At 42.3% G+C, this 20,728-nt stretch overlaps 1 protein-coding gene across 1 annotated transcript in view; it reads right to left on the reverse strand.

Moving 5' to 3' along the window:
- NBAS (NBAS subunit of NRZ tethering complex) overlaps nucleotides 1-20,728 on the reverse strand; it is a 316,364-nt gene that overhangs the window by 108,699 nt on the left and 186,937 nt on the right. The window contains exons 36-40 of the mRNA XM_032866873.1: nucleotides 18,351-18,515; nucleotides 14,985-15,098; nucleotides 14,316-14,439; nucleotides 3,229-3,305; nucleotides 2,711-2,848 (exon numbers count right to left, since the gene is read on the reverse strand). Coding sequence (XP_032722764.1) covers nucleotides 2,711-2,848; nucleotides 3,229-3,305; nucleotides 14,316-14,439; nucleotides 14,985-15,098; nucleotides 18,351-18,515 — 618 coding nt within the window. The remainder of the gene's footprint in view (nucleotides 1-2,710; nucleotides 2,849-3,228; nucleotides 3,306-14,315; nucleotides 14,440-14,984; nucleotides 15,099-18,350; nucleotides 18,516-20,728) is intronic.

Raw genomic sequence — 20,728 nt, forward strand, 5'->3', positions numbered from 1 at the left:
TTACTGGCTTGTGTTCTAGGATCTAATGCTGCTTCCTGAAGCAATGACCCCGAACAGCAGCTGCCTTCTGCTATTGAGCCCAAAAGGAGAAGGGGAGCAGATGTTAGGAACCATGCCATGGGCCGGGGTGGGGGAAGGGAGGTATGAGCAGTCTAACAACCAAGAATCAGAAGCCCAGCGCTGAGGCAAGACAGGAGAGCTCCAAGGAACCTCTTCTAAGGAAAAGATAATGTGATAGGAAAATGGTGACAGGAACAAGGCCAAGAGTTGAAGGGCAGTAGCGGGGGACACAAGCTGGAAGGAAGAAACAGAAATCGGAGTTAAGGGTAAAAAGGGGCAGGAACAAGTCTTACTAGTCTTACCACGATGCCAAGCTCTAGGTCCTTCACATGAGGCACTCGATATATAAAATACAAGACCTGGAAATAAAATGCTTCCACTTCTACTAAGTGAAAAGAGCTGCTGGGACACAGAAGACACCAAGATGAAAGCGCCTTTGCTTCTAAGCCCTTAGCTTTCAATGTTCTGCTTTGTCTCTTCCCATGCTGCAGGTGTGGACATTTTAAATGGGGTTCCTTATGAAGCGACTGCAGCATCTGAAGAAGGAAATGGATTTTCAGATATAAAAGTTGGGGTGGAATTTAATGGTCTTCTCCTAAGTTACCTCTCTCAGAAACAGTACACGATTTGGGACTTTTAACTTTTGGTACGAAATAATTTACTATAGGGGAAAACAGGAAAAATACATGCTGTCCTCGAATTTTCCTTCAAGAGGACTACTTTAATTAGGTTGTCAAGAAACTGAAGTGGGGCCACAATGTGGTTCTGCAGCAGGTCCTTTGGCCCTTCGAGGATGGACACGTGGTCTGGGCCGCATGGGTCTGCTGTGCTCTTTCGGGGAGATCCTCCCACCCCCACGTACGCAACTGTCTTCTACACACTTACAGTAAGTGCTGGGCTTAGGAATCCACAACCGTCTTTTCATGTTAACGCTCAGAGCCCAGGGCACACACGAGGTACCCAGCTGACTAGCCTTTCGATCCTCTGTATTCACGGAAAGTGGAGCACAGTGCTGGGCACACAGTGTGATCGTTAACACAGACCACATACACGGGAACCAAAGAGGTGGATCCCATTGCCACGGTACCCACCCGGAAATCTCAGTCGAGTACATTCTGAAGACGTGACTGACTTGTATTTATAAAAAGGCACAATGCTTTTGGTCAAAGTAAAGCTTCACTGTGTTTCAACACACTTGGGAGCTTTAGAGAAAATGGTTACTTGGGTCCATGCTCAGCACTAATGAAAGATAGGGTACTTAGAAGTAGACTCCAGCAAACACGCCGTGAACATTCTTTGTCAGCCATCTGATGGAATGTAAGAAAGCCATTAAGTACCCTGTTCCAGAAGGAAACCTGCCACATTTCCACCTATGTAATCACTTCTTTCCCTCAATTTATAGCACAGTAGGTCAATTTCTTATTTCACATAAAAACATACCTGAGATATAAAAACAGAACAAAGGAAAATTACTAGAGCATGGAAGAAAGTAACTGTACAAAGCGGCAGCAGCTATCAAAAACAAAACAAAATAAATCTAGAATCTCCAAAATAACAAGTATCTTTTATTAACTGGAAAAAGAAGAAAACATTCCTTTCTTGGCCAAATGTCATCGTGATCAAACTATGCCAGAGGACAGTCCATGTCTAATAACGTCTCCCACGTCTAAGCCTGTGGGAGATTATCCTGTGTGTCGTAAATGGTTCTCCCAAGCCTCCCCACCGCCCTTACTCTCTTTAAAGAGAAAGTGATGAAGGAAAGCCACAGATTTTTGCCACAAATGGAATGTTTTCATGTGCTTAGCTATGTTTTGGGTGGCTGAGACAGCTAGAACTTTCATTCACATTTGGATTGTGAAATTCCTTCTTTACAGTGTGCTATGAAGTCAGGGGAGAAAGAATCCTGCCTCGGTGCATTCGGAACCTTTCATTGGTACACACACTGGATCTGAAAGTCTGATCTATTTGCTTATCTACTCTTAAAGGTGGCAATTCTCTTAAAATACTCCAGTACAAAAAACTGACAATTTCCCAAGGCTCATATTTAAAACTGGTATGTGCAGGTAAACCTCGTGGCATCTGTCACACCTCTATGTCCACAAAAGGTGGCACATGTAACCCAAGGCCACGCTTAGACTCTCTGGCTCAGAAATCAACAATAAAGATATAACAAAATTGTCTGGAACTTAGCAGCAAGTAGGAATAACAGGTTTCAAGATTTCATCTGTCTGGCTACTACTTCCCTATTTCTGGCTTTAAAATAAATCAAAGTACAGCGCTGCTCAAAGAACTACAGTGTCGACTGTCCTAAACTGGAGCCATGTTCCTTTCGGGGAGTGGGTTAAAAAGCCAATTCTCCATTTCTCCTCTCCTACTACTTTAAACTGCCCCAAGCACTTTGCAAAATAACATAAACGACAGCAAAGCTGCAAGGAGAATCGGCATTCACAGTACACACTGGAAACTACCTCTTCGTGATGCCTGGAAAAACAACTCTGTCCAACAGAGCAAAGGCAAGGGCAAACCCATCGGGGAGAACGTTCTGGATACAAAGCACACCAGTCCCTTCAAAGAGGTAAATGCGTGTTTAAACGATTTTAGAGAAGCTTTAACTCTGCTTGTTAATTGAGTGGAAACCACAAGGACTCACCCTGTAGAGAGGATGGCACCTGTCCTTGAAACACGGAGCCAGGCGGGCATAGATCTGGAGGCTACAGTAATAGGCCGCCAACTGGAGAGACAGAGCAGAGTGGGCCTGCTTTTCAAAGCACTTGTTAGCATCTAACACCTAGAAAGGAACATGACAGAACAAACTCCGCTGAAAGGAAGTTAAGGAAATCATCATAAACTATTACATTTATAGTCATCACTGGAGAATTTCAGCTCAAAGTTTCCACCGCATCATCTCAAGCTCAACTTTAAGAGGATCACGTTCAAATGCAGAAGATACTATAAAGGCAGGTCCTATGAGGGTAAAAGAAGATTTGAAATTAAGACTTCAGCTGAAATGGTAGCATTTGCTCTCAGAATACCGATACCATAGTCCTTCCAGAACATAAGAACAATGAAAAGGAACTGAAACCTATAATGACCAATTTACTGGGAAAAATCTCCAGTGTCGGTTTTTTGTTTACTCATGAAGTCCTCTCTTGGTAAGGGGAAACTTACCTGTGGCAAGGCAAGGAGATAAGCAAGACCCAAGGTCATGTCATTTGGTAAAGCATCACTTGCCAGCTGCAAGAGAACTGAAGGCAGGAAGAAAAAAAAGCATCATTTTACTTGAAGATCTACATAACCTTCATAGTTACGTACTAAGTGCCATGTTTTTAGTCCTGTATTTCAACAGATAATTAACTTCGGAGGATTCTTTAAGACCTTTTATAAATGTCTATTAACACTACCCAAATACAGATCACAGGAAATTATGTTATTAAATAGTAACCTTGCCTTACTCAAACTGCGCTATCTGTTATGTTTTTAAATAAGAGAAAATTCCGTTAATGCAGGTACAAAGTCTAAGTGCAAACAGATCAGTGACAATGGTTTCTTACAGCTAATCTTTCAGTTTTAAAAACCCAGGCCATGCTATAAAATTATGTATATCACGGAAAATAAGCATATGAGCACAAAAGATCAAAGCAACAAAACAGCTGTGAGTGCAAATTTCGGATCAGACTTTTGATTACTACAATGAAGATGGTTTTGTTCCTTCCAAGAACATCCCTCTTCATCCCACTCCACAAAAAACCCTAGCTTTGATTATATAATATCTTCAAATAGATCCCAACTAGTAACAACTTTCCTACATTTTTTATATAAGCAATGACCTATCAATGTCATGACTCTACTTCAGGCGAGCACACTGCCAACAAAATCTGTGTTTATATACAGTTTGCATTAATAAGGAAATACTCCACTCATTTAGAGTGTTAGTGACAAATACTAGGTAGTCGTATGTAATCACAATGTAAATCCTTTATTTTTAAAGAACACAGACTCTCATGATCTGCACTAATGAAGGAGAACAGTATGTGAATAATCCAAAGTAAATGATATTCGACTTTGGAAATACACCATATAATTTTTTTTTCCAGAAGATTTACCTTCCTAATTGTGTCTTTCTTGAACTTAAATTTAAGTCATTTATATAATCTGGGCTTAGCTGGTAGTCTGGGCAATGAGATGGTGGTGGGCTAAGGAACCACCAGCAAGTGTCCAAATTTGACTTAAAACTCAAAATCTCCTGTGGATGACTCATGGGAGAACAAACTGAGCTTTCTCCCCTGTGCCTTACAGAGAGAATGTTGCCTCTTTAAATACTGATATCCTCTTATTTCTCCAACCTTATGAACCAAGTTGGACCACCGGTCAGCCTCAGGACTTCCAAGGAATCATACAATATCAGAAGGTTTCCTAATCAAAAACTACTCGTTTCAAGGCCCATCTGCAAATTCATTCCTTCATTCCATACTAGTGAGAACCTTCTCGGAACCAGACATTTCACTAGTAAGAATCAGATTCCGCCATTTGGGATAAACACACTGGAACAAAAGAAAGTCTCCAAATAAGTAAAAACTACAATGCAAAGGGCCTAAACCTAATTTTGTACCAATAGTTATGAGAGCAAAGAAGCGAGTGTGTTCTAGAACACTATCAAAACTAAAGGATGAAGGGGTTAGCTATATATTCTGGACACCTGAAGATAAAGCAAGAAGAAACTTGTAAGTTTAATTTATAGAACACTCTGGAAGGTACGAGAAAGATTTACTTAGTGTGCAGAAACTGCATACTGGGGGCGCCTGGGTGGTTCAGTTGGTTAAGCATCTGCCTTACTCAGGTCATGATCTCCGGGTCCTGGGATCCAGCCCCGAATCGGCGGGGGGGGGGGGGGGGGGGTCCCTGCTCAGCGGGGAGTCTGCTTCTCCCTCAGTCCCCTGCTTGTGCATGCTTTCTCTCTCTCTCTCTTTCTCTCTCACTGTCTCTCTCTCAAATAAATAAAATCTTAAAAAAAAAAAAAAAAAGAAATTGCATACTACACACACACACACACAATCCCAGGGCTGCCACTTGACTTCTATCTACCATTTGATACCTGTCTCATAGTCCTTCAGGAACCATATTTTGGAGGGGAGGAAAAAATTCCAATAGTATCACATACTAATAATTCTTTCTGTTTACTTCCTTTCTTATGTAGTTTCTTACAAAGTGACCTACAACTGCAATCTCACCTAGTTTTTTTTTTTCCCACCCCCATTTTGTTTTCAGATACAGAACAAAGGAAGCCAATTTTCAATTAAGTGTATGTGAACCCACTCATCAGTATCAGCTCTTTCTCCCCGAGGAAGCCTTATATTTCAGGTGTGTGGCTTTGCCCTAGTTACTGAAGGTCCACACCTCTTAGAGTTGTGCTTGGGGCCATTCTGAGGCCCACTGGGAACATCAGTCCCATTACTGATTCTCTTCCAGTCAGATCTAGTTTTTTTTAAATCATGTAATTGACTTAATCTTTCACTCCGTTTAACATGCATTTGTCTGTATCCGAAAACCAAAACACCCTCAATAGATGAAAATACTCCAGAAGCCATTCCAGTGAATATGCTACAGACTCTGAAGGAAATTCCAAAACAAAACCCAACAACAAACTAAACAAGGAAAAAGAACAGTGATGACATCACTGAAATAAATGCATAGTCCCCAGGAAATATCTTTCAAGGGGAGGATCTTCATCTGAAATACCTAAGTTTCAGTAGGTTTATTTTTTAAATAGTTATATTATTTCTTAGAAACAACTGACAAGATGATCTCTAGCATTTCTGGAACATATATAATTGCATACAAAGCTTAATGCAGCAGGAAAGAGAAAATAGCTAATTTTCATGATCTCAAAGTATGACAAAAATCACCTTCAAAAAGAAAAAAAAATCACCTTCAGATGGAATTCGAAAGAATCATCATTGTTACTTTTACCAAGCAACAAATGTTTGCTCTGAATGAATAATATCCACATAGATTTTATTTCATACTTAAAGTGTGTTTACTTATTTATATATTTATTATAATGCTTTGACATTTTGGGGGTTCTTGATAAACCTGCAAGGACTGCCCTTTGCAAACAAGTTGCCTGCGAGCACACCTTTGATATGCAAAGCAACCAATTCAGAACCAATACTCTGAACCTCCTTTTCTCACTGGCTTTTATATTCTTTCACACTCTTCTGCCCTCATCAGCCCAGGGCTAGGTACTGGACAAATTGAGACAGCTCTCTAGCCTGGAGTCTTAACGAAATTATTCACACCATCTATTTTAAGCTTTCTTAAGCTTACCTATGGAAAACACAATAAAGGTTTTTGCCCCTGCTTTCCCCTCAACCCTCTGCCTATGACTCTGGGCTGACCCAAGTGCTTCCCTCTTGGGCCCTGGGGCCTGCCCTGCCTCCTGTTTCCAGGGTCTGTGAATATAAACTTCTTCCTCATGACAAACATTTCCACTTCTGGATGTCTTGCCATACCTAAATAAACCCAAAATTTCAGGTACATTTTAGAACAACTAAAACAACATCTATAAACTAATGAGCCAGAATGATATGGTGAGAAGAAAACCATCCTCAGAAAGTTTTGGGATCAAAACAGAGACCCACCATTTCCTGCATGATTTTGTGTCCCCAAATTCAGAATGTTTAAGACTTTCAGCAAGTTATACTTAAGTATACGACATATTATATGATACCTTCAGCCAGTCTGGGAGCACCCAATGATCAAAGACATTAATATTTCTGCTGTAAAACATTCGAATGCTCACACTAAACGAGATAAAGCAAAGACTTAAATAACCTCATGTCAGCTTAGTTCAGGTTTTGATGTCAAGCAAGTTACAAAAAGTCCTTTTGGTTTTCAAAGCCTTTTGGATTTTAGATCAGAGCCTTAATTTTCCTCACATGTAAACTAGGATTAAATGAAGCAAGTGCAGCTCATCTCTTTAGCATATAGAAAGCACCTAGAAAGCTCCTTCCCCCCACCCATATGAACTACAGATTTGCAGAAACAAATAATTTTCCTCATTTCTTCATCTAGGACACTTTTTGATTTCCCCCCAAAATGACAGATAATCAGTTCTTCCATTTGTAATTGCCATGGCGGTAACAGGGGTGATTACTTCCATTTTATATAAATCATAGCTATTAGTGAACTAGCTGCTGCATTTAGGTGTGTAGACTAATTGCACTGGGAAGACACCAGCAGATTCACAGTCACTCCCGATCAGCTGCCGCACCTCTGGGACCACCCTTGTCCTTACTCAACTTCTTTGCACGGAGCACTCAACTTATTTCCACTAGTTATTCCTCACAGCCTCTCTGTGGAGGAAGGTATCTGTTTTCCTCAATCAACAAAGGGGATTTAGAATGAGAGAAAGTCCTTTCAACATGTAAGTAAATCACACCATTCTCGGGGGGGGGGGGGGGAATGTTCCCTCGAGAGCTCTCCATTCTAACAAACTCAACAGTTCTCTCCTTTCCACTTTCACTCAGGGCTCACCAAAGTACGAGAGGCACTGCCACGTGGTCCTTCCTTGGCTTCAGGGTCCCAGGGTTCCCCAGCAGCAATCCTCAAATGACCCTCTTCCGTGTGTGTGTCACCAGACCCTCCCCTCCTCAATCGCTGAATGTGGGAGTTCAGTCAGATTATTTCACGACTCTCTGCCAATCCTACTTCACAAGATCTTTCCAGCAGAACTCAGCCAATACCTCAATATATTTCCCCAACCTTTATCTCCAGGGTCCTGACCCCCGGGCCACTTCATAAGACCTACATCACCAAGTGCTTGTTAGGACTCAAACATTCCCCCACATTACTAATTCTTTACCCAGTACCATTCATATTTCTGACAATGGTGCACTGTTCTCCCCACTAGTAAAACATAAAATCCTAGAATCATCTTGGACTTTACTCTCTTCTCTGCTCCCAACCATCAGCCGTCCAAGCAAGCTGATGCATTTCCAAAAAACTCTTTCCCACACTTTATATTTTCAGAACCACACACTCTAGTTTAAAAACTGGACTCTTTAACAACCTTCCTATCTTACTTGATGCTTTCAGTCTTCCTCCTCCCAATCCATTCTAAAACAGCACTTTCATACTACTTTTCTATTCATTTTAATCAAGCACTAGTGTAATGTCTCAACAACTTAAAACACACACACACACACAAACACACTCCCCTCTTCAATGGTTTCCCATTTCATAAAGAATAAAAATTAAATTGTAATTTAAAATTATAAATATGAACCAACATTAATTTATGGTTTTAACTGATATTATCCATATTCTATACACCAGCCAAATTAGTCTGACACGCAAATGACTTAAGTGGAAACTCTGCACTGGGCTCCTGCCATTGCTTTAGGCAACAACAACAATTATTATAAAGCAAAAATACCTATCATTTTTAAAATATCTGCTCTGACAAGCCAGATAGGAGAAAAATGTTTTGCAAGAATTAGCTCTAAGGGTCTCAAAAACCTATGACCCTGCGATTGCACTACTGGGTATTTACCCCAAAGATACAGATGTAGTGAAAAGAAGGGCCATCTGTACCCAAATGTTTATAGCAGCAATGGCCACAGTCACCAAACTGTGGAAAGAACCAAGATGCCCTTCAACGGACGAATGGATAAGGAAGATGTGGTCCATATACACTATGGAGTATTATGCCTCCGTCAGAAAGGATGAATACCCAACTTTTGTAGCAACATGGACGGGACTGGAAGAGATTATGCTGAGTGAAATAAGTCAAGCAGAGAGAGTCAATTATCATATGGTTTCACTTATTTGTGGAGCATAAGAAATAACACGGAGGACATGGGGAGATGGAGAGGAGAAGGGAGTTGAGGGAAATTGGAAGGGGAGGTGAACCATGAGAGACTATGGACTCTGAAAAACAATCTGAGGGTTTTGAAGGGGCATGGGGGTAGGAAGGTGGGTAAGCCTGGTGGTGGGTATTATGGAGGACACGTATTGCATGGAGCACTGCGTGTGGTGCATAAACAATGAATTCTGGTACACTGAAAAGAAATTTAAAAAATTAAAAATTAAATTAAAAAAAAAAAACACAAAGGAGGTAGTATTACCTCATTGCTTTTACACAGGCTCAGAAGGCTAACACAAATCACCAAAATCAAGAGAGGTGATTCATCTGGCCAGATGGTGTTATGAACTATATGTCTGTGCTCCCCCGAAATTTATTTGTTGAAGCCCTGATTCCCAGATTGGTGGATGTGGAGACGGGGCCTCTGGAAGGTAATCAGAGTTACATGAGGTCATGTCCTGGGCACCAAAACCTTCTAGGCAGCACAGAGACTTAAGGATTCTTACAAAGTGGAAATCAAACCCCACACATAGGAAGTTTCTCAGTCTTTGAATCTGCAAGCCACTGAGGCAACATCTGACAAAACTATCAGGGAGAACGTGAAGTAGACTGATCTCACAGGGTCCCACTGGGATTCACCAGATGTCACACTTGCCACAGATGGGAGTCACAGTGATTTTAAATTAACATTAAGGTATACGGGGGAAAAAAAAAAAAAGCCTACCCTACATTCACTTATCAGTGTGTATGAATTTAATTTGCAAAGCTAGTTCTAAAATTTTGAATATAATGCATTTTCTAAACAAGGTATACAGCCAAAATCAGATGAAATCTATGCCCAAGCCTCCAAGCACTAATTCTGTGCAAACTCACCGCCTCTGGAAAGCACTCTATGGTAAATTTTTCCAGAACTAAATTCACGTAGGAAAGCTGCCCATATTATTGATTTGGAAATCATTAGCCATTAAATCATTCATTTAGCTAAATAAACAATGATCAATTTTCTTCAGCCAGTCTCCATAAGAACCTTTTCATCAACTTTATTAAAAAATTCTGAAAAGTCACATCATGTTGAAAGTTTAATTTGTATCATGACCTACTTATGAACCAAAGTCAGAAGTCATATTTTTACAATTTTTAATTTGGGTCATTTAACCTGTATCACTCTTTAATTCTGCTGAGTTCCTGACAAATATTGATATTATAAAGTAGCCAAAGATATCTATTTCAGATATATTAGTGTTATCAAGAGATACCTAATATGACAGTATTTACGAACATGCATCATAAATTTTAACCCCAAATGTAAATTAAAGGAAAATTATTAAAATCACTTCTACATTTTAAACAAAAATTCCATTTTTAATATACACAAGGGTTCTGAAAGCTTTTCCCACTCAATTCAAAAAAACTGGAAAAAAATTTTTGATGCTTTAATCGAGTTGGATTCTTTCCCTTGGTGGAGTATTAAAATCTGAGGGTCAGAAAAGATAATGTGAAGAAACACCAGGACTGAAAGGAAACACCTGCAGTCCCAGAAAATCTCACAGACACACTAAGAGGAGCACACACGCCCCGGGGCCTCGAATTCAGCTTCACCCGGCGCGTAGCCTCCCAGGGACTTGGGCCCCAGTGACTGTGATGCGTGCGCCGTGCCCACTCCCCGTCAGCGTGGAGGAACACTGCACACGCCCCCACAGAAAACCCGAGCAGCCCTAGAAACGTGTTAGAAATAGACAGAACACTTGGGGTCTGCCCTCAGGTGGAAGAGCCCAGACCCAGACATCAAAGGTATGGGTGGCTTTCTCCAGATGATCGGGGGAGAGGCTCAGAAAGCAAGTGTGTCAGTTTGAAGAAGAGACATGATGAGGGGGTCGGGAGGTGGGGAGATGCTGGAAATGTTAAGTGAAAGTTCCAAAGGGTCTGAACCACAGCTTAACAACCAAACTGCTACTCTGAAACTCATGTCATACATGGGCCGCACTTCAGAGGTTCTGAAATACAGGGTCTATACTGGATCCCGGGCTTTAGTACTTCTTAAGAATTCCCTAAGGGGTTCTAGTGTGAAACAAGGATGGAGAATGATAGCCGCCGGCCTTGGAAACCAGAGGAACTGACAATTGGATCAGCTACTGCAAGCGAGGACTCTGAGAACGTTAACGCAGTCTGGGGACCCGTCTACGAAACGGTGCCCACGAGGGCCCATCATCACCACTGGCAAGCAACAGTCCAGGGACAGAACCTACAAGCTACTGTGCCCATTTTACAGATAATGAGGTAAAGAAAAACTCAATAATACTCTTCTGCTTGAAACCCCTACAGCTTTCCGTGGAAGGTTCATTTAAAACGTTCAACTTAGCACATGAGGCCTTACCCTGCTTCCCAGCCTCGTGTTGCCTTGTTTCCTCCCTGGTTGCCCACATATATTCTCCTTTTGAATCCTGGGAAAACCGTGATGTTTGCCATCTTTGCTTCTGTGAATTTTATTTCCTCTTCCAAAATACGCCCCTTGTCCCTCTCCCAACCCACCTCTCTCTCAATTCCCAGCCACCCCGCTCTTTTGATCTGCATTGCCCTGTTCATCCTTCAACACCCGGGTCGAGTATCACCAGCTCCCGGAAGCCTCTTCAAACCCACTTTCCACTCCGATGTCACACGTCTGTAATCGCAGCGCTTCTTGTGGGACTGTTACAGCCCTTATCGTACACAAATTAGTCTGTCTCCTCACCTCAAAAGTAAGCCCTTTCAAGACAGGACCATGTCTTCCTTAACTTCACATTCCAAGTACAGGGACACTGAAGGACCATTCCTTCCGTGAATAATGAACACGTGGTGAAAAAAGGAACGGGACGGGGATGCCCTGGTTCCTCATCACGTATGCTTCCCCTACCGCAAGAGCTCCTGGAAAACACCTATTGGCTTCATGTTTCATGATCACTCGGATGCCTCATCACCAAATTACCAACTGTAGAGAGATGGCCAAGTACCTAAAGACCCTGTGAGAAGGGGAGGCCTAACAACCCAGAAATCTGTGCCTCACAAGGGCCTTTCACTTTCTCTAGGCGAACATCTCTGGAAAATAGTAGAAGCCTTCACAAGCAATTTGAGAGGGTCTGCGCCGAGAAGGCTTCCTTCTCTTGGACCTTTATAATCTGATGCCTTTATCTTGCCTTTTTCCAAAGCATGCCTTTTGTGTGAGAGGTGCTCACACTCACACATCTGTACGCTGCAGGCTAACTAACAGAAAAACCGTGTGTTGGGGTGCCTGGATGGCTCAGTGGGTTAAGCCTCTGCCTTCGGCTCCAGTCATGATCTAAGGGTCCTGGGATCAAGCCCGGCATCAGGTTCTCTGCTCAACAGGGAGCTTGCTTCTCCTTCTCCCTCTGCCTGCCTCTCTGCCTACTTGTGATCTCCCTCTCTGTCAAATAAATAAATAAAATCTTAAAAAAAAAAAAAAAAACCTGTGTGAATCAGTATTTCCGAACTTCCTGGTTATGATTTCAGTCATTATGATGCCAATCAGTGGGTCATACACTTCCACACCCAACCCACTATTTTCTTAAGGTCTTAGCGTCTATGCATGCAAACCCTCTCAAGAATCTGAGTTTGACCCATAAGCAAATAATTAAAGATCACTTAGCCAGAAGCACATTTGAGGAACACATGTGTGAAACAGAGGACACCTCCTATTTCTCTGCTACCTGCAGAACTTCGCTGTATGGAAAAGTCACGTGTGGTCCACCGAAAGGGGAATAAACCATAATTCCACTGCGAGTTATTTTTACTCATTGGGACAATTTTATCTTCTCAGCACAAACTCCACTTTGCAAAAATGCTAATTGTTAACAGGTTGGCAAGTTTGGAATGGAATATACCAATAGAACTATACCAAACTAAGTAACACCACGGGCTTGTTTTTGTTTGTCCCTGTTACTCCCTTTTTTGATTCAGGGAGTCAAAAAAGCACAGCGCCTTGCAGAGGCGGCTGAAACGTGGGCAGGACTCCCCACCGCAGTGATCAGACAAAGCTGAATCTGGATGTTCGACAAACCACTGGCTTTGTAACTCAAACAGCAACAGCAAAAACCACAATGGTTTCACGTCTCTGAGACATGGTTCTTTATCTCTAAAATAGGACTCATGGTAAGTATCTGGTGGTCTGTTACAAAGTAAGATACTGTACTAATAGCATTTGATATAGAGCTTCTCTTACTGTAGACAAAGTAAATGTTGGCTACAAATGTCTATGGAATTGAAAAAATGCTTAAAAGATAATTAAAGAAAGAAAAGCAAGAAGTAATAAAGAATGATTAAAAGGGTAAACAGCAGTGCAACTCTACTCTTCACATATATTCAGCATTATTTGTAAGGTGCACCGTGAACGTAATAATAGCTTTTTGGATAAGAAAAACAAAATGTCCTCATCAACTGCGAGATACCCTGATTCAGAAATAAAGGTAAAAAGCAAGCACCTCAGAATTGAAGGGACATGGTATACTCAGTAAAAACCTCTAGTATTCAAGAGGCCTCCATAGGGGACAGAACAATGGTATTTGCTTCCCCTCTTCCCAATTACATATAAATACTGATTGAAAGAAGGATTATCCAAAAATGAGTGACAGGTTTTCTGCGAAAACGGCAGTTCTATTTCCCATACACATTTTCCCCACATTTTATTCCATGCAGCAATGTGCTCAGTTAAGACCACATCACCCAAGTTTACTGGCAGCGAGAGACAGCCAGAAATACCTAAGTGGAAGGTGTGGATAGGACTATCAAGGAGACTGCTTTGCCCTCCTTCTCTTTTCTCCTTATTGATGCCTGGGATATAGAGAGATAGCTGGAGCTCCAGCAGCCTTTTTATCATGAGGTATTCACTAGAGAGGGCAGAGCAGAGAGAGTGGGAACTGAAAAAAAAAGTCAAGGAAACTATCCTGGAACCTTAAGAAGAAGGAGGGAGACTAAAGAGAAATAAAGATACAAATGGAAAGGTTATCTTTGGTGAACTTACATACATTTAATTCTTTCCAAAATATTCTACACAGAAAGATATGCAGGCACGTGGAAAATTCTTAAGATGAAATATACACCTACATTCTGTGAAGCAAATACTTAAGGGTTCTTAATTAACGCACAAAATCAGAAATACCTGTAAGAATCACTTCAATTATATCATACTTATCCTTTTAACTCCTCAATATTAGTAAGTATCCAGAAAACAGAAGGTTCTCAAATAAATGTTTTAAATAAATGCATGTTGGTGTCAAGTTAAACTATTCAGAATTAGAAAAATTTATTATTATTTTTCCCCACTCCCATTCACTCGTTTTTCATTTATGGTTTCCCTAATAGGAGTTACACATTGTCAGGGAACTAGAACCTTCTTCCATACCTTCTGTTGTTGGAAATACCTCTTCCCCTTCAGTTTTAGCCTCAGCCAGTTTTCCAGTTCTTAGTAATACCTCTGCAAAGCTTTCCCCTGGAACATGCCGGTGGGGGTCATAGGTCACTGTAGACTAGACAGAAGCAGTTATACCTTTTAGTAGGTGACGCTTTTTTTTGAAGATATTCTTAGAAGAGTCATAGGATTTTATATCTTTTGATGATTCAAATGGTAACTTCTCACTAAAACAGATCATTTTATGTAAAGCTCAAAACAGATTTTCATCTCATAATATTTTGTAACATACACAAGTCACATAAAACCAGGTCACCTAGATGGCTCAGTCAGTTGAGCATCCGACTCCTGATTTCAGCTCTGGTATGATCCCCAGGTTATTAGATCAAGCCCAGTATCCAGCTCTGTACACAGCAGGGAGTCTGCTTGAGATTCTTTCTCCCTCTCCCCCTCCCCCAACTTGCTCCCTCTCTCTAAAATAAATAAATAAATCTTTTAAAAAATACACATTTTTCAAAAAAGTCACATAAAACCAATGAACAACATGAGTTAAGAATGAAGCTAAAGAAGTACATTCTCAGGAACATTTTAATTTTTGTTTATACTAAAATGCCCAGAACAGCATGAGAGTTGGCTCTGTGTTCTTAGGCGCACTGTCCTTACCTCTGTGACAAAGGGATCGGAGAGGACAGATTCATAAAAAGGATGACAGCCTTGTTTTTCTAGACCTTCATTGGCTATGGTTCCCATCTGATAAGCACCACAGAATTCCTGCCCCTAAACAGAACAAAGACAAGAACAGTGGATAAAAGGAAAGAGCGCTGGGGGCAGATGGGGAGAGACGGAGCCACGTGCGCGGTGGGATCCACGGAGAGCGTGTCAGCGTGACACGGCCGCCCCGTGGAGCGGTAAGAAGGGCACCCACTGTCTAAAAGCAGCACTTCAACCTCTGCCTGCGGTGCCTTCTGATTTCCCTGGTCACTCTGACATCAATGCATCAAAAACAAAGAAGCCATCAGCGTTAAACACACGCCAAGTTCCCTAACTACAGTCAGAGTAACCTGCCCAAAACGTCATTCCGCGCATATCGCTCGGCGCTCCGCACGCCGTTAGCAGCTCTCAATGAGACTAGCAGGCCACGGTAGCAAGTCCGAACTATGTAGAAGAACATTTAAAGTTCTTCAACGTCCACCAACATTAAGGGCCAATTCTTCAACCACGATCTACTTCACGTGTCCTACCAGTTTCTAAGCCCTTCGTCCACTCCAAGGGGCTAACCAAGCTGACTGCCTCGGCAGAGGCCACCCTGCTTCCAGGCCCAGCTGGGACCTCACCCGCCGAAACCCCACCCGCTGGAGGCAAGATGGAAGTGCGCCCCTTGCCTCATCCCCTGCCGCCCCACATCTGCCTTCAAGACCTGTCAGCAGCCTCCTCGCTGGCAAGCGCTTTCGGATCCCTAGTAGTTAACCGTCTTCAGGTTGACCTTCCTCAGATATAAAGCTCCTCACTGGAAGAACCAAGTCAAACACAGTCACCCATTCCTCCGAGTTAGAGTTAGGGTTAGGGAATAGGGTTGGGGGAGGGGGAGGATGGGGGTTAGGGTTAGGGGTCCTCACTGGATGCCAACCACAGCCTCGGGAAACCACGAAGGCACTGCTGGAAATGAGGACAAGAACGACAACCGACACTTTACAAAAACTATCTGGTATCAGGCATGGGATTACGCACTCATCTGAGGCACATACACTCAAAAAGTCCAAGACGCGAGTCATTTAAAAGTAACCACAGTAACCACCATCATACCCAGTGTGATACACACAATGAGAAGAGACGTGCGGCCCCGCCCCCAAGTCAAGCGTACACCACCTCAGTCTGTGGGATCGACATCTTGGCTATGTCACTCTTGTTTTCCCTCTTCCCTGCGTTTCCCACATCCAGACAATCCGCAGGTCCGCAAGATACATCTCCCACTTCCTTCACGGCTGCCCTGGTCCACCACCACCGCCGCCCCCCCAAACACTAGACCAGGGACCTCTTTGCCCCTGCTCTGACTCACACCACCAGCTCTACCCACAGCACTCTGATGATCTTAGGGAAAGTCAAGCTGGATCACACAACCGCATCACCTACAGCAGCGTCCCATCTACTCCGAACAAAATCTGTGGTCCTCACTGCTCTACAAGGCTTTGGATGTTGGCCTCTCCACCACTTCCTCGATCTCATCTCCTGTCATTCTCCTGCTGTTAACTCCGTTCATACTACGCAAGCCTCCCTTCTGCTCCACAAAGAGGTCAAGCACCTTCCTTCAAAAAGGGCTCTGTACTTGTTCCGCTTGGCTTAGCCAGGTTTCCTCTCAGTGTGACTCCTGAGATACCGACCTTCCGATCTAAATCAGACCGTCACTCGCCCAATCAACTCCCCTTAACCTGAAGTTATCCTCACAGCCCCCACTACCACCGACCGTTACAGTATTACACAAATATTTTATCGGTGGGCTTCTCCGTCTCCCCCACTGAAATACAGGCTCCGCACGTGAAGGGTTTTCCAACTCTACTCCCAATCACTAGCACGCAGAAAACGCCTGAGGAATATTTGGAGTGTGAATGCACCCAGTGAGTGTCTGGGGTGAGTTTATAAACAAGCATGTTTCTTTTTCCTCTAAGCCTTCCGGTAAGACCAAGGACTGCGCGTGACAGCACAGGGAAGACAGCCCGGGAGCAAGAGGTTCACTGGTCACAGAAAGTACACTCAGTCGTTCTGCTGCTCGTCCTGACCTCTGCTTCCAGAACGGGTGAAAGAATCTGGTTACACTGTTCTCGTAACCCAAAGCACCTACTAAAATCTGAATATTTGCGTCATCTCCTAAAATTCACATGTTGACATTCTAAGCCCCCAAAACAGGATGGTATTAAGGGTGGGGCCTTTGGGTGTATATACACAGTGGAATATTACTCTGCCATAAAAAAGAATGAGATCCTGTCATCTGCGACAACATGGATGGATTTACAGGGTGTTATACTAAATGAAGTAAGTCAAAGACAGGCAAATATCATACAATTTCACTTACACGTAGAATCTAAAAAACAAATGAGCCAACAAACGAAAAAGCATAAACAGATGCATAAACAAGAGAACTGATGACTACCAGAGGGAAAGGGGTTGGGGATGAGTAAAATGAGTGAAGGGGATTGGAAGGTCCAGGCTTCCAGCTAGGGAATGAGTAAGTCACGGGGAACACAGTCACGGGTACTGTAACATTGTTATGTCATGACAGATGGTACTTACACTGTAATGAGTACGACATAATGGATACAGTTGTCAAATCACTACATCGTGCACTTGAAACTAATGCAACATTCCGCGTTGACTACATTTCAATTAAAAGTAAATACTTTTTAAAAAAAATAAGAGTTGGGGCCTTTGGGAGGTGATGGGCTCATGAGGTTGGAGCCCTCAGGAATGGGACTAGTGCCCTTATATAAGAGACTACCGAGAGCTCCCTCAACCCTCCACCATGTGAGAACACAGCAAGTCGACCCCACCAGGCGCTAAATCTGTCAGAGCTTTCATCTTGGTCTTCCCGGCCTCTAGAACCATGAGGAAGAAATGGTTGTTGTTTAAGCCCCACAGTAAGTACTATAATCGTTCCAGCAGCCCCAATAACCTTAGCCCCCATGTCCGCTTCCAGGGCTTTTCCTCCACTACTGGCCCATAGGAATACAGCAAAATCAAGTAAGGACCAATGAAATCATTTTCTTTTTCATCCCACTAAATTTTAATTCTGACATCAAACCCAACCCCACCTCAATCTCTATCAGTGTCTTTCGCAAGCACCCTGTGTGAATAGGTTCCATTATATAAAATAAATGACTCTTCCCCTATCTGATGGGAGGCCTCGATTTTTTAAGAGATTATTTAATAACCTAGAGAAGATAAACCTGTTTACAACAGGAAAACAACTGAGAAACAGTGCTAATGCTTTGACAGAAGCCCCGGGATGGATTTTAAAAAGACAGAGGCCTTGCTTACATGAAGCGGTCGAAGGTAAGTCAAGGACTTCTTCCACCACTGCCGGTCACTGACCGCCTGCAGCACGGCCTTGGTGGTGGTCGTGGTGCTGGACAGGACCTTCATGGTGGCCGCTGTGCTCCACTGGAAGAGGTCAGAGTTGCTGCCAGGAACACCGGCTTCGCCCTGGTTAAGACGGAAAATGGCAAAAGCAAAAAATGCACATTGTCAGAAGAACAGAGAGTGATAATGAGACTACTTGCACTTCTCAGACGTGAAGAGAAATTTAAAAATCCATCTTTGCCAGCAACAAAAAAACGTGAAACAAAGCACTACTGGCATATTGTACCTCCTTGGATCATTTACAAAAGAAATTGGGGAAAGGAAAAACCATCATTGTGTATTAGTCCAATAATCCCCTTCAGAAACATTTATGAAGCAAATAGGCTCTTTTTTACCAATCTAATTTCCCACCAATGAGAAACTCAGGTTAATTTCTTAGACATTTGAAAATATTTATTATTTAATTATGAAATAAATTATTCATTCAAACAGTGCTACAGTGACCCCTCTACAAAGGTAGAGGATTTGGAGGACCCACCTACTAATGTTGAAATGTTTTGTTTTTTGGGCACCTGGGTGGCTCAGAGGGTTAAGCCTCTATCTTCAGCTCAGGTCATGGTCTCAGGGTCCTGGGATCGAGCCCTGCATCCGGCTCTCTGCTCAGCCTGCTTCCCTCTCTCTCTGCCTGCCTCTCTGCCTACTTGTGATCTCTCTCTGTCAAATAAATAAATAAAATCTTTAAAAAAAAAAAAAGGAAATGTTTTGTTTTTCATCTAAATAAGTGGATGATTAACAGTGTTTAAAAGGTTTATAACATGAAACCTCCTGCCAATCTTGAAGCAATCAGCTAAAATTCTGACTCTCCATTTACTCATCTGAGAGATTCCATGTGGAGAAAAATGCTAATACATTAACATTATTTTAAATAGAAATGACAACAACCACATCTGCTTTTGATCAAAGAAAAACACTACTTGTTCTACAAAAACAAAGTTCTTGGTTTAGTGTTTATCTACTTCCACTTATTTTTTCTTAACTTTCCTGTTTAAATGAAAGCAAAGTTAAGGCCGAGTCCCTCCATTTCAAGACAGGAGGGCTTCGTTTGGCTAGTTAGGTCCACATCGTATCACTTATTCATGCATTATAAAAGTACTCAAAAACGTAAACCATGTAATCACTCAGTAATTGCCAGGACATCACATATCACAAATACTCAGGATACAAATGCACTGTTGTAGACCCAACTGACAGCTGCCTTATATGGTAAGTAGAATTATGGGCCCCCAAAGATGTCCACGTCCTAATTCCTGGAAGCTGGGAATACACTGCATTCCATGGCAAAGGGACTTTGCAGATATGATTAATGACACACACCTTGAGGTGAAGAGATTATCTAAATTACTGGAGTGGGACTAACCTAGTCACACGAGACTTTAAGCAGAGAACCTTTCCCAGCTAGGGTCACAGAGAGGGTATCTGGGACATGCCATGTGGCAGAGGCAAGAGAAACCTGGGGCACAAGAGGACTCGACCCATTGTTGCCAGCTCTGAAGATGGAGGAAGGGGCCACAAGCCAAGGGATGTGAGTGGCATCTAGAAGCTGAGAATAGCCCTCAGGCATCAGCCAGGTGGGCAACAGGGACCTCAGTCCTATAACCACAAGAAATTGAACTCTGTCAATAACATGAATGAGCATGGAAACCGATCCTCCTTTAGAGGCTCCCGAAAAGAGCAAAGCCCTGTTGGCACCATGATTTTGTCCAGGTGTGACTAAGGAGAGACCTACCTACCTAAGGCTGCCAGATTTTTATCCCATGGTTAATTAAAAGATAATCAATTTGGACTGTTTAAGTGGCTAAATTTGTAGTGATATGTTACAGAAGCAATAGAAAACAAATATCATCATGTTAGTATACTTAACTTGTAGGAAACTATTGTGAACAGTACTCTTACTTGCAAAAGAAAAGGAATTTAAGCTATACTAACCAATGCTTTAATTTGTCCAGTCTGTTTCTCCTAAGATTTTCTAAACTCTGATTTTAACATGAAAAAAAAAATGTGTCCCAACAGAAGAAATGATAATTATGTGACATAGTAATGGTGTTAGCTAAGCTATAATGGCAACCATATTGCAATATAAATATATCAAATCAGGGGCCTCTGGGTGGCTCAGGCAGTTGAGTGTCCCACTCTTGATCTCAAGGTCATGAGTTCAAGCTCCAAAGGCTCCCCAGGTGATGTGGAGCCTTTTTTTAAAAAAAAAAAAAAAAAAAGTATCAACTCGATAAGCTGTATATCTTAAGCTAACACAACATTTTATGTCAAATATAGCTCAA

Source organism: Lontra canadensis, unplaced genomic scaffold, assembly GCF_010015895.1.
Source record: "Lontra canadensis isolate GAN:19392208 unplaced genomic scaffold, GSC_riverotter_1.0 scaffold32, whole genome shotgun sequence".
NCBI lineage: Eukaryota > Metazoa > Chordata > Mammalia > Carnivora > Mustelidae > Lontra > Lontra canadensis.